The sequence below is a fragment of the Callorhinchus milii genome, unplaced genomic scaffold (assembly GCF_018977255.1).
Source record: "Callorhinchus milii isolate IMCB2004 unplaced genomic scaffold, IMCB_Cmil_1.0 Scaffold12, whole genome shotgun sequence".
Lineage (NCBI taxonomy): Eukaryota > Metazoa > Chordata > Chondrichthyes > Chimaeriformes > Callorhinchidae > Callorhinchus > Callorhinchus milii.
The window spans coordinates 2,088,439-2,102,044 of record NW_024704753.1 but is presented as its reverse complement, the minus strand read 5'-3'; the positions used below and the strand labels follow the sequence as shown (position 1 = coordinate 2,102,044).

The window sequence follows — 13,606 nt, the reverse complement described above, 5'->3', positions numbered from 1 at the left end:
CAACAGTTAAGTAGGAACCCGGTTGTTAGTCGATTGGTGGATAAGCCCTTCCAAAAAAAATAACGACAATTTGGTCACTCTTTGTGGGACACTGCTGTGCGCAGTCGGCTGTCACATTTCCCCCGCAAAATATACAGTCACTACGCTTTACGGTATATTCTGCGAAGCGCTTCGAGACGTCTCCAAGACGTGATGAGGCGTTGTGTCAATCGCAAGGATTCTAACTTTCTTGTTTGGCAAAACACCACATTTTTCTCGTGCAATTCCGTGAAGCGCTTTGAGACGTGCGTCCCGCGTGAAAGGCGCTGGATCAAACGCCAGGATATTTATCGTGTATCGCAGGCCTCTGTAAACACCCGCCCTCGACTCGGTGGTGACGTGGAGATCTGTCTGGAGTGCTGGGAGAGTGCGCAGCGCATGTGGTTTCGGTGTCCGTATTGGGACGTGTTTATTTCAGGCATCATTAATCTGCGCCGAAGCTCGGGCTGTGTCCCATTTTCACTCCTGCAGTCGACGCACATTAACTTAAAAGAAAATGCTTGGCTCAGAGAAAGAAAAAAAACCAAGAAGATGTTCCCCTTAGAATCAGAGCACAGCGGAAAGCGGTGCTGAGCAGAGGGGGGGGCAGGGGAACGGAGGGGAGAAGATCTCATACACAAACACTTGCACACACACACGCACACGCGCGCGCACACACACACTCGCGCGCGCCACCTTCTGATTGCCAGCTGTGATCTCCGCAGTCTTTGGAAACTCACCATCAAGAGGCAGCTTAACCCTTGCGCCGTCTCTGACCTACATGCAGCTTAAAACGGATCATCTCCCAGACAGCTCCTATTCACATGTGTTATCAGTGCTTACCGTCTCTCGCTTGCTGTCAGTGATGAAGTACACAGATGCACTTCAAAGCGGAGACTATAAACTGGGAAACTGCATGCTTTTTTTCTCACCGATCTACCCAAAACCCGAGCTTCTCACACGCTCCAACTTCCACCCAATCTGTCCCGGGGAGGAAAGCGCTCGGTCTGGCTTAGACCCGAATCCAACTGCACGTCATGGGTGAAGCTGGGACACCGGGGACTGATTTACAAAGCTGTTCGATGCTGCGATGGGGTCGCTGTAGGGCGGGTGTTCCGAAAGGATGAGATGGGGTCGGGCCGAACAGCCTTCTTCATCCGAAACGATCGCGTGATCCCAAAAGGTATTCTAAACCGGCGTCTTAAACTCCTCTATCGAGTTCCTGCCTCGGGAGTTTCCACGCGTAAGGTGGGACACGCGCACGGGACCTTCAATGACAACGTTTATATCGCGCTCTTCGCGCAAGGGTAGAGTCTCTCAGTTTGGTTCGGATACTCTTTTAAGCACGGTGATGGGTTTCCGCGCGTGTCAGACACCCAGCTGAACCCCCAATTACCCCCACCCGCCCGCCCACCCAAATCATCTCTCAATAAAAAAAGACGAGATCAAATGGGTCAAAGGCTCATCTTGACCAGAATGTCTCTTGTGATCTTGTGCAATCCGTGCATTCGAGACGTAACCTTGAGTGAAAGGGGCTGTATAAACGCCTGTTGATGTTGTTGTTGTTGTTGTTGTTATCGTATGGCCTCTGCCCTCAACTTCTTCTGCTCTCATAGCTTGCCTTGTCTCTGGGCCTCTTTCCGCATGTGGTAAAACGTGAGCGCGAGAGAGAGAGAGAGAGAGAGAGAGGGAGACACCAAGCTCCACATCAGTCAAGATTTCATCTTAATTATTTAAAATAAAAATCTATTTCCCTGCCTGCGTTTGCTGAGCTCTCAGCTGGCTACAGAAGCCAGAGATGTGATTATTTTTATACACACACACCATATTCACGTGCACACCAGATTCACACACACACACGCATACACACACACACACACAGACACACACACACACAAAGACACATGCACACACACACACACACACACACACGGAAACACATACCACACACTCATGGACATACACTCACAGACACATGCACCACGCAGTCACAGACAACAGACAAGACACACACACACACACACATACACTCACAGACACACTCACGCACATACACAACCACGCACGCACCACCACTTCCATACAACTGGGTGTTGCAGCAGTGCCCACGATCCTGGCCCGGCTCCTGATTTATTGAGGGTTGGACAAATTAATTGACTGAGTAATTAATTAACTAATTCATTAACTAATGGACTCATTGATGAATCAATGAATTAATTGATCATGGCCGGAGCGCTGTGAGATCTCTCGCTCGTTCCTCCTCTCCGCAACCGTTAAGCTGCCGGCAATGAAGCCAGCCAGGTATCAGGACAACTGGTTCCAGTGTGAACATAATAGATCGGAATGGTTACAGGCGTCAAAGCGAACCTCGGAGATTAATGTATCCGAGAAAAATATCTGATAAATCTCGTGTTGCGTTGTGGACCAGGTTGGGGGTGAGCTTTGATGTTACACTCCCCGTCACTGAAGAGTGGCCTAAAAAGAAACGGAACGCTAAATAAATTGTCGGGTGTCGCCCGGTACACATGTCTGCCATGTTCCCCTGAGGTATTCGGTATATTACACGTTACAGTCCAAACCCTGTGAGGCGCTTTGAGACGTCTTCCTGATGCGAAAGGCGCTGTTATCAAGGATATTCCGAGGATTATTCTTTTCTCTGAAGGAGGCGAGGGAGGGGGTGAGGCGGAGGGATTGTGGGATGGGAGTTCCAAAGGTTGAGGGCAGAGAGGCTGAATGTAATAATAATAATCCTTGCATTTGGCGCCTTATCACGTCTTCGAGACGTTTTAAAGCGCTTCGCAGAACTGACCGCAAAGCGAGTTGACTGTATATTCAGTGGGCAAGACACCCACCCTCTATCCTCCGCCCCCTGACCCCCGGGGCATATTCTAGGCACAGACTGCAGTGTGACCCAAGCCACAGATCCGTCAGTGTGGGTCTAATGTTCGCCTGTTCCCTTTCTGCGTAGCTTGTCCCTGATCCACGCCGCCCCCCCCCCCCACCCCACCGGTGAATCCTTTGAGTCTAATGCTACGTCCCATTCCTTTGTTGCTGTGAGGCATCGTTGCAGGTGATGTGAAGCCAATTCAATGTGGTGCGGAGGGAAATCGATGGAACTGTTCCCCCCTCAGCTGGGATAGTTATTAACACATCTCACAGCACAGCTCAACCCCAACCCCACCCAGGTGGGTCCCCAATCCTTCATCATTGCCAGCACATCGCTGTCTACATCACTCACATTAAAGGGGGAGGGAGGGAGGGTGAAATAATAATAATAATTCTTGCATTTGATACAGCGCCTTATCACGTCTTCGAGACGCCTCAAAGCGCTTCACAGGATACACTGTAAAGTGAATTGACTGGACATTTTGCGGGCGAAACGTGGCAGCCAATTGGGAAAAGGAGAGGGGAATAGAAGGAGTGAAAAGGAAGAGAGGGAGAGATGGAAAGAAGGAGAGAGAGAGAGACAGAGAAAGAAGAGAAGCAAAAACCGCTACGTGGAGAATCATTTGCCCGGTTTCTTATACGTTGACACAGAAGCTGTCTCAAGCACTAAGCCAATTTTTCCTGACATTTGTCAAAGTCACATCACAGAGATCGACTGTTACCACCGGAGAGAAAACCATAGAACATAAGACGTTTATAGCACAGAAGGAGGCCATTCAACTCATTGTGCCTCTGCCTCTCTTTCTTGAAAGAGAGAGAGAAGAGAGAGAAAAGGAAAGAGAAAGGAAGAGAGAGCGAGACGGAGAGGAAAGGAGAGCGAACAAGACAGACACGGAGAGGGAGAGAAGGGAAGAGAGAGAGAAAGGACGAGAGGAAGAGAGATAGAAACAGAGAAAGAAGGAAAAGGAGAGAGAGAGAGAGAGTCTCAAGTGTGGTTCTAGTCTATGATCCGCCATATTTGCTAACAAGACCACACCATCAATCCAGTGCAGTAGATGGTGGCCAATTTGCCTCTGGGCTGCCTTGAAATTACTGCCATCAATTTGAATGGAGCGTGGAGTGGACGGGGGGGCGGTGGAGGCGAGAAGAGACATTATCAGGCAAAGGAGACAAGGCAGGCGTGTTATTAAAGGCCGTCCCTCAATGTCTAGGGTAATCGATGCCCTTTTCCTCGCGGCTGATCTTTCTCCACGTTTGCTGTCAGGACACGGAGAGCGGACGCAATAATGACCCGCGTTTACACGGACGGCGTCTCGGAACGCTTAACAGCGGCGGAACCCGATCCCGAACCAAGAGGGAGGGAGAGAGGGAGGTGACCGTAGGCGCCGTAGGTCGAAGAGCAAGTGCGAAGGGATTGGAGGGAGAGAGACACAGACGGACGTCAGCACCCGAGATGCTGCCAGGCACACACTGGCCAGCGTCCACTGACGGGCTTGGGGCGGTTCGATGCCAGCCAGGCTGAAAGCAAGGAGCAGCACCAAACACACGTACAGATACACCTCGGGTATTCTCCTTACAATCCCCCGGGGGAGGGGGAAACCTTAGGCATGTGTCCTTACTCCACACACACACACACCCCCGCCTCTGGTTACCCAGCAGTAAGTAGGAACCCGGTTGTTAGTCGATTGGCGGATCGCTTTTCCAGGGGGTAATAATCTTGCATTTTGCGAGGTAGCGCTTCGGAGCGCGTAACAATGGCGGAGGTCGATGCCAAGCCGGGGGAAGAGGGGAAGGTGACGGTAGGCACAGTTGAAGAGGAAGGTCTTCGGGTGTGATCTGAAGATGGTTGAAGGCGAGGGAGGAAGGCAAGGCGGGGGAAATCGAGGGAGAGAGTTCCACAGCTTCGGGGCGCAGTGGCTGAAAGGAAAGACAGGGCTTCGACGGCGAAAGCCTCGTTCATTTCCTCTCCGCTAGATTTGAGGTCGGTCAGACTCAAGTCCAACGTAAGCAGCTCAACTCGAGACTCAGAGATTCCCATCTGTTTGCTTTAATGCTCCTGCGTTATTCGAAAGGCTGAATAAATCATCTGCACGTTGACGTCACAGTCTTGCCAGTTCCTATGGGGGTGGTGGAGCTCAGTGCTGGCAGCTCGCTCCCTGCTCACCTGGTCTCGTTGTCAGAGACAAATGGGGAGCAGCACAACCAGCCTTTGCGGAACGTATAATAATAGTAAAAATAATCATAATAATTACCCCCAAAAAGCAATCTGCCAATCGATTAGGGTTCCTACTTACTGCTAGCTGTGTGGGGACGCCACTGTGCGTAATTGGCGGCCGCGTTTCGCCCACAAAACGTACAGTCAATTCACTCTACGGTATATTCTGTGAAGCGCTTTGAGACGTCTCGAAGACGTGATAAGGCGCCGTATCATAGAACCATAGAATATTACAGCACACAAGGAGGCCATTAGGCCCAGCGTGCCTGTGCTGGCTCTTTGGAAGAGCTAACTCAAACGCAAGGATTATTATTATTATTATTATTAGATAAACAGAGGCGTGTGGAGTAAGAAAACCTGCCTAAAGTTTGGGCCTGGCCGGGAATCGAACCCCGGTCCTCTCGCTTGCGAGGCGAGCTCGTTCACCACCTGAGCTGCGAGACTCCTCCTGCTGGTCGCTAAGGTTCATCTGACCAGCCAGGTGGCGTCTCCAGCAAAGCAACACACCGCTGATGGAGGAGCGGAGGGCACAAGGGACATGCAGGAGGTCGGAGCCAGTCGAGCTGAGGCGGGGGGGGGGGTTGGGGGTTGGGGGTTGGGTGGGGGGGGGGGGTAAGCAGGTCGGAGAGGTAGGGAGGTGCCACCAGGGTATGAAGGGATTTGAAAACGAGTGAGAGGATCTTGAACCGATCCGTTAGGTGCCAGGGAGCCGGTGAAGCCCGGCGAGGACTGGCGTGACGGGGGCACGGGGCACAGCGCGGGCGGCGGAGCTTGGGATCGGCTGGATCCCGCGCTTGGTGGAGCCGGGGAGACCGGCAAAGAGGGCATTGGGAAAGTCGTCAGCCTGGACTGCGAGCTTACATCCAGTCGCACGCCTGCAACCCTCAACCGCCTGCCCCAGAGGCGAGAGTGCCACCCACTGATCCGAGCTGACACTTGAAAACGGCACAAAAAAGAAATAGCCAAACGCGATGAATCCGCGAGCGTGTGTGTGTGTGACGAGCGCAAGACACTTAGCAGAGAGACAGAGCGAGAGCGAGAGAGAGAGAGAGAGAGAGGTGATTAAGGCTCCATCACTCAGCTTTCGTTTTAAGACTGGAATAATTCTCCAGTCGCGCACAAAAAAAAACTAAGCGGGAGCAAGCGATCTTCTTAATAATGTATCAACGTTTAAACGGGATTGGAAAAATAAGACCCAGAACAACACTCTGGGACGCACCGACGCAGCGGGACAAGAGGGACAAGGGTTTGGAGGTTGTGAAGAGGGCAATCGCAGGACGGGCACCAGAATGTTTTTTTCTGTACCCACAGAGGGTAATTAACGGCCAGATCGGGAATGAGGGAGGGGAGCACTGTGTTGTTGGAGGACAAGAGGAGACAGAAAGGGTGTGTCTCTATCTCTCTCTCCCCCTCTCTCCCCCTCTCTCTCTCTCTCTCTCTCTCTCGCTCTCGGTGTCCTGGCCGACAATCCTCCAGATAATAATCCATCATTAATTTTACGGCTGTTTGCGAGGTGTCGCTGTGAGCGAAGCGGCAGCCGCTTTCGCCTACGAGATACGCAGTCACCGACTGCACTCGACGTTAACTGTGTGAAATAGTTTGAGCCGTTCGATGCTGGAGGCAGTGTATCCAACGCGAGGATTATTATTATTTAATAATAATCTCCCTCTTGCGCCTAAATTACTTTTCACGCCTCTCTGCCCCTGTCAAGCTCTGTTGACGAGAGATGACTACTAAGTGCTTATACACGAGTCAAAGCCTCGGATCAATAATCATAAGAATAAACACAACGTACAAGGACCAAGTTCTTTTAACAATGTCGGCACTTCGCATGTTTGGCTGTGACATCGTTAGAGACACAACCATCAAACACTCAGTATTTAGCTGCTATCAGTCACAGGTCAGCCAGCACCTCCTCTGGTCAATATTTCTTTCCTTTCCTGCCCATACAGACCGCTCGCCTCGCAAGCGAGAGGACCCGGGTTCAATTCCCGGGCAGGACGAAACCTTAGGCAAGTTTCCTTACTCCGTCCGGGAGTAATAATCCCTTCTGAAAAAAAATGACAATCATTTGGTCACTCAATCCGCGGCTGTTTGCGGGGACGCTGCTGTTTTCTCACATGGGCTGCCGCGTTTCGCCCGCAAACTATACAGTTGATTCACTTTACGGCGCGTCCCGTGAAGCGCTTTGGGACGGCTCGAAGACGTGATGAGGCGCTGCATCAAACGCCAGGATTATTATTATCACAAGATCGGGCTTGGATGGGAAAGGTCCACGCGTGTGGGGCGGGAGGGGGGCGACGGTGGTGGGGAGAGAGAAAAAAAAACACAATTCAAATAAAACACAATCAAATAAAATGCTGCCATCTTAGAGGATAATTCATAGAACCCCCCCCCCCCACACCACCACCCCCCACCACCCCCACCACACACAACAGTGAGCAGGTGTATATGTGAATGTGAGGGGGAGGTGGGAGTCAGCAGAGGGTGAGAAAGGTTTGAGTGAGAAAGAATTACTGAGCGCAACAGTGAAAGGAACTGAGGCTAACCTTAGCTGACGCACAACAGCACATGAGCCTCGGGTGTCTCAGTAATCCCACCACTCAAATTGCTTTCATTAATTTACAGCCAGCGATACCCCAAGGTTACATCTAGTCTTTCACCGACCACCAGCGGTTTGTTATTTCCTCTAAGTTCGTAGGACTTGGCATCACTCTGCCTCCATTTACACGAGTTTTACTCCATTAGTCAGAGCGCGAATAATAATAAAAATGATAATGATAATAATGATAACTTCCGCACTTAATGTGCCTCAATTCCTCGTGGAGTCCTGCAGCTCAGTGGTTAGAGCCCTCGCCTCGTAAGCGAGAGGACCTGGGTTCGATTCCCGCCCAGGGCGAAACCTTGGGCAAGTTTCCTTACTCCGCACGCAAGACTGATAATAAACCCCCGAGAAAAGGAAAAGAAAAACCCTAATAAATTGGTCACTTCAACCCGCAGCTGTTTGTGGGGGACGCTGCTGCGCGCGATTGGCTGCCGGGTTTCGCCCACAAAATACCCAGTCGCTCCCCGAAAAAGAACATTTCTGGGAGCGAGAAAGCGAGAGAGAGAGAGAGAGAGACTGAGAGAATGAGAGAGAGAGATGCAATTATCCAAAGGACTGGACTCTCTGAATAAACATCTTGACCTGTCTCGGAAAGGAGAAGTCATTTACATTGTCCGTTAACACAGCTTGTAGAGTGTACAAATAGCATTCAAATTAACACTCTCTCTCACAGGAGAATAACCGAGCATTAAGGTGCTTTTTATTGCTGGATCCTTCACAAATAATAGATTAATTAATTTGTCTTTTCTCTTATCAGTTCGACAAGAATTTTTGCGCTCTCTCTTTCTCTCTTGCTCTCTCTCTCTCTCGCTCGTAGACAGCTGAGTGAGTCGTGTACGTTCTTTCCATTAAAATCAATGATGTCAATAAAGTTTAAAGGCTCCGTCTACGACACCGACTCACGAGTTAGCTTCAATTCTCCCTCAGGAAATGGGGCACTGCTTGCTCCCTCTTCACGTCTCACACTTTGATAAATAATTGTAATAATCCTGGCGTTTTTGGTACATTGCCTCACCATGTCGAGCTGCCTCAAAGCGCATCGCTTATTTGATTTTTTTTTACTGTGAATTGGAGCGACTGTGTATTTTGTAGGACATTCAATTTGCAAGCAGCATTGGCCCGCAAACAGCCGTGAAGCGAATTGAAGGATTTTTTCTGGGGTTGGGCGGGCTGGGGTGGGGTGGGGTGGGGGGGCGGAGGGGGCGGGGCGGGCGAGAGGGGAGGGTGTCATCGGCCAGGACGCTGAGAGATCCTTTAACGTTCCGCCCGAACAGGCACAGACGAGGAGCTCGGTTTAAAAAAAAGAAATGCGGTCACTCAATCCACCACGACTGTTTGCGGGGACGCGGCTGTCTGCCGCGTTTCACCCGCAAAGTACACAGTCACTGCACTTTACGACCTATTCTGTGGAGCTCTGTGGGGACGTCTTAACTTTGGTGAAGGGCACTAAATCCAATCTGGTCCAAGTCCCTAACTGTCCTGCGCCTTGGGGGCGTCCTCCCAACGTGAAAGGCGCTAAACAAATAAATGTAATTTGCTGTTGGATATCAAAGGCAAGGATTATTATTATTAGTATTATTATTATTATCTCTTGCAAAGGACAGCGAGCTTCGACAAAGAGTGTTCTCTGCCGCCCCCCCCCCCCACCCCCAGATCCCCTCCCTCCCACCACCCTCGGCTGGAGACTGAGAGCTCAAACCCCAAAACGTTGGGGGTCAAACCCTGGGACGCTTACCCTGCCTGAGGGGCGCTATATAAATGCAAGTTGTTGTCGGACTTGAACCCACACCACACCACACCACACCGTTGCTCTCAGGCTCCGAGACTGAGGATATTCACTGCAGCAAACAATGACTATTGATTTTTCTTGTGTAAGAGGCTGTGGAGGGACTTCATTACATCACCCCGAGCCGCCAAAAGATTTCTTCTCGCCCACCGCTAAAGGCCTCAGGTTTCGGATGCTTCGATATTTGGTTGAGAAGGGAACAAGGCGTGTTTTGTGAGACCCAAGGGGGTGAGGGGGTGAGGGGATGGAGAGGAGACCGAGGGGGTGCAGGGGTGAGGGGAAGAGGAGAGGAGAGGAGAGGAGAGGAGAGGAGAGGAGAGGAGAGGAGAGGAGAGGAGAGGAGAGGAGAGGAGAGGGGAAAGCTTCTCAAGCAAACTCCCCGAATTAATTCCCTGCAGCTTTTAGGACTCCTAATCCTCGTGTTCGGTCCACCCGTTGCTGCGGTTACCCACCCAGATGCCGTCTTTTTCTGTTGAAACGGGGAGGGAGGAGGACGAGGGGGTGGGTGGTAGAAGGGCGGGGGGTGGGGGCGCGGAGAAGGAATAACGAGACACGCGATGTGCTAATTATCACACGTGTGACAAATGCGCTTGGAAACAGTCAATGACAAGCCTGTCCCATCCCTCCCTCCCTCCCTCCCTCCCTCCCTCTCTCCTGCTTTCTCTCGCTTAAAAGGGGTACGCGGGGGGGGGGGGGGGGGGTGTTAACAGTCCCCAGTCTCGGAACTTATCCACGTTTCCGAAATGTTCCAGTTCCGAAAGACATCGAAACTTTCTTTCAGACGGGTCTTATTTAAGCAACTACTTAATCAGGACAACCTGTTATAAACACTGTAAATACAGAACTGTTCCCCAAAGGGGGTGTCACGTAATGTGGGTTTTTGAGTCGAGGTTGGAAGCAATTACCAGCGGTGTGTTAATTGGACTCGGTTTGTTTCGCTTCAGAGCCTTAATTTGAGATCTCGCGACGGGAAAGTGGAACCTCGGTGTTTCAACTTCAATTGGGTTTAAAAGTAATGTGGTGTGAACACACACACACACACACACAATAATAATAATAGTAATAATGATCCTTGCATTTTGATCCAGCGCCTTATCCCGTCTTCGAGACGCCTCAAAGCGCTTCGCAGAATGTACCGTAGAGTGGAGTGACCGTACGGTTTGCGGGCGAAACGCGGCAGCCAATTGCGCACCGCGGGGTCCCCGCAAACAGTCATGGACGGAGCAAAATTATTGTGAGTGCCCTAACCACTAAGCTGCAGAACTACACATACACACCACACAGGCGTACACCCCCCCAAATATGTGAGGCTATAGATACAGACCTGCATACGGAGCTACAAACACATGTAGACACAGGCACAAAACACGCACACATACACAAAGACATATGCAGACACACAGACACGTGTACACTGTATGTATACCGGGGAAAGAACGGGGGAGTGGGGCTGATTGGACAGCTCTTCCAAAGAGCTGGCACCGGCACGAAGGGCCGAATGGCCTCCTTTCTGTGCTGCAATATTCTGCAATTCTATGATATATATATATATATTTAATAATAATAATAATCCTTGCATTTGATACAGCGCCATACCATGTCTTTGAGACGTCTCAAAGCACTTCACAGAATGTACTGCAAAATTAATTGACGGTATATTTATGCATTTGTATATTATTTAATATATATATATATATACATCACATTATATAAAGATCAATTCTTTCAAAGATGGACTTGTTTGTTCCACACAACAAAATGCTCCCAATGCTATCGTCTTGAAATGTTTGGGATAATTAATCCAAACACAGTTTTCTGCACGACCAGAACTTAAATAAGTCAAAATAAATTGAATAAATTAAATAAGAGTCATTATTTGCAGTTAATTATACCAGCATTTAACGGAGGAGTTTAGGCAAATTACCATTTGCATGAACCCACGCGGCGATCTGCTATTTTTGGAAAACATTTCTTTTTTCAAGGTGAAAACGTGAAATACACCCTCTCCCGATACTCTCACACCTTCACTGGGAATTTGGGTTCACAGATTTTGTGATACGAAGCGTCTAAAGCACCGAATTTCTAAAACGCACATTGTGTAGTTGGGCTGAAAAACATTTAGCCACAAAGAATATGCATTGCATTGCCCTTACTTCACTGTCCCCCACCCCCCACACACACACACCCCCACCCCCCACACACACACACCCCCAACTCCCACACACACACACGCACACGTCTACCGACACACACACACACACACACACCCCTACAAACACACACACAGACACACAAGCAATATTAGGTCAATTTTTTGCGGTATTCTTTTAAGGCGGTCCTCGTCTTAATTGATAGAAGGAACACGTTAAGGACTACTTGCAAATTCCACTCCCAAATGAATGGAGAAAGCACCCCAGCTGCTCTCCGCCAATTCCCCCTCTCTCGCGTGTCTCAACAGTTTCTTTGACGTTACCACTTTCTGCTGGATCCTGAGCTGACGCTTGGCCAACTAAAAAGTCTGATTAAACGTTCTGTTACTCGGGCAAAGGGGATCCGTAGTTCAATCTGAGAATGAAACCGACTGACGGCTCGGCTTGTTGATGCCGTGGAGATGTCCAGAGATAAGGACATAAGAAAGGTTGGGCGAATAAAAGACCAAGGTCCGTCTAGTTCACCTTCCTGCCGGTCGCCCCCACCTACTCCCTATGTCCTATCAACATCTCCTGCTCCAACCGTCTCCCTCGGGATCCTGTTCCTCAAACTCCCTGCTGCACGCGAGATAAACCGCCTCTGGTCGCTTTCGCGACACGCGGCTTCACTCACCGGCTTCCCTGGACATCTGTACGAAGGCCTCGACTCCGCTCTCCCCGTAGCTGCCCTCGGAAGCGAGGGTCGAGACGTAATTCCACCCCAGGGCCTTGACAATGTCCACCATCGCTTGGGTCTGGTAGGAGTCCGGGGGCACCACCCGAGAGAAGAAGGAGTAGCTGGCGTTGTCGCTCAATTCTGGGGCCGTGGAGGCGTAGCTGATTTGTGGGATCTGGAGAGAGAGAGAAATGCAAGTAGTTGTTGCTGGTGGGGGGGGCGTGGGGGGGGGATTGATCCCTTCAGCCCCCAAAAATAATAATTTGGTCACTCAACCCATGGCTGTTTGTGGGGGTCGCTGCCGTGCGCAATCGGCTGCCGCGTTTCGCCCGCAAAATGTACAGTGGATTCACTTTACAGCGTAGCCCGTGAAGCGCTTTGAGACGTCTGGAAGACGCGATGAGGCGCCGGGTCAAATGCGAGGGTTATTGTATTATAATTAATCTTATTGTTGTAAACGCCGAGTTGCTTTTTTTTCCTCAAACGAGTGCCACCGTCCCTGACCTCAACCACCCTTCCTGCCGCGTCTCCGTTCCGCTCATTAATCACCCCGTGGGTAAAGTTAAACCTCCCAGTGTTTGCCCTGAAATCGCCCTGGAATCGGACCCTGTGTCCTCTCGTTCCGCTGTCTCTCGGTGCGGCCTTGAGTCGGGCCAGTAAATAAGCAGGAAAGGGTTGCAGTGCAATGAAACGGTGCGTGATGTGACCCATGCAATGCAACGCGATTTGTTCGTGGAAAGCGCTTGACAGGTGTAATTTAAACCCTTTCTTTTAAATGGTCAGGGTGAGGGGAGGGGAGGGAAGGGAGGGGAGGAGGGAGCGAGGAGGGGGGGTAGAGAGTCGAGAGGGGAGCTGAAGGCTGGGCAACTGATTTGCACGCGGCGCTTTTTCGGTCAAGACATAAAATGATTAATAATTCTAATGATAATAATTATAATAATAATAATAAAGAGCCTGGGGTTCAAAAGTAGCGCTCTGCGGGATTGACTGTAAAGCACAACCGCCAATTATATTTGTGCAGCGCCTTTCGCATCGGGAGGACGTCCCAAAGAGCTGGACAGTCAAGGATGCGCCGCCGAGCTAGGGGTCAAGTGTAGTGACTGTGCCTTCTTCAGGCCTACAAAATACCCAGTCACTACACTTTACAGTATATCCGGTGGAGCGCGTCGGGATGTGTATAAGACGTTGCATCAAAATTGCGAGGATGATCAAAATTCAGTCGAAAACGTTT

General features: G+C 50.4%; 1 protein-coding gene across 1 annotated transcript in view; it reads right to left on the bottom strand.

The window, feature by feature from the left end:
* The window catches only part of LOC103185046 (metabotropic glutamate receptor 7), an 83,532-nt gene that overhangs the window by 37,712 nt on the left and 32,214 nt on the right, over positions 1-13,606 (bottom strand). Inside the window, exon 2 of the mRNA XM_042339587.1 lies at positions 12,334-12,550. Within this exon, the coding sequence (XP_042195521.1) occupies positions 12,334-12,550 (217 nt within the window). The remainder of the gene's footprint in view (positions 1-12,333; positions 12,551-13,606) is intronic.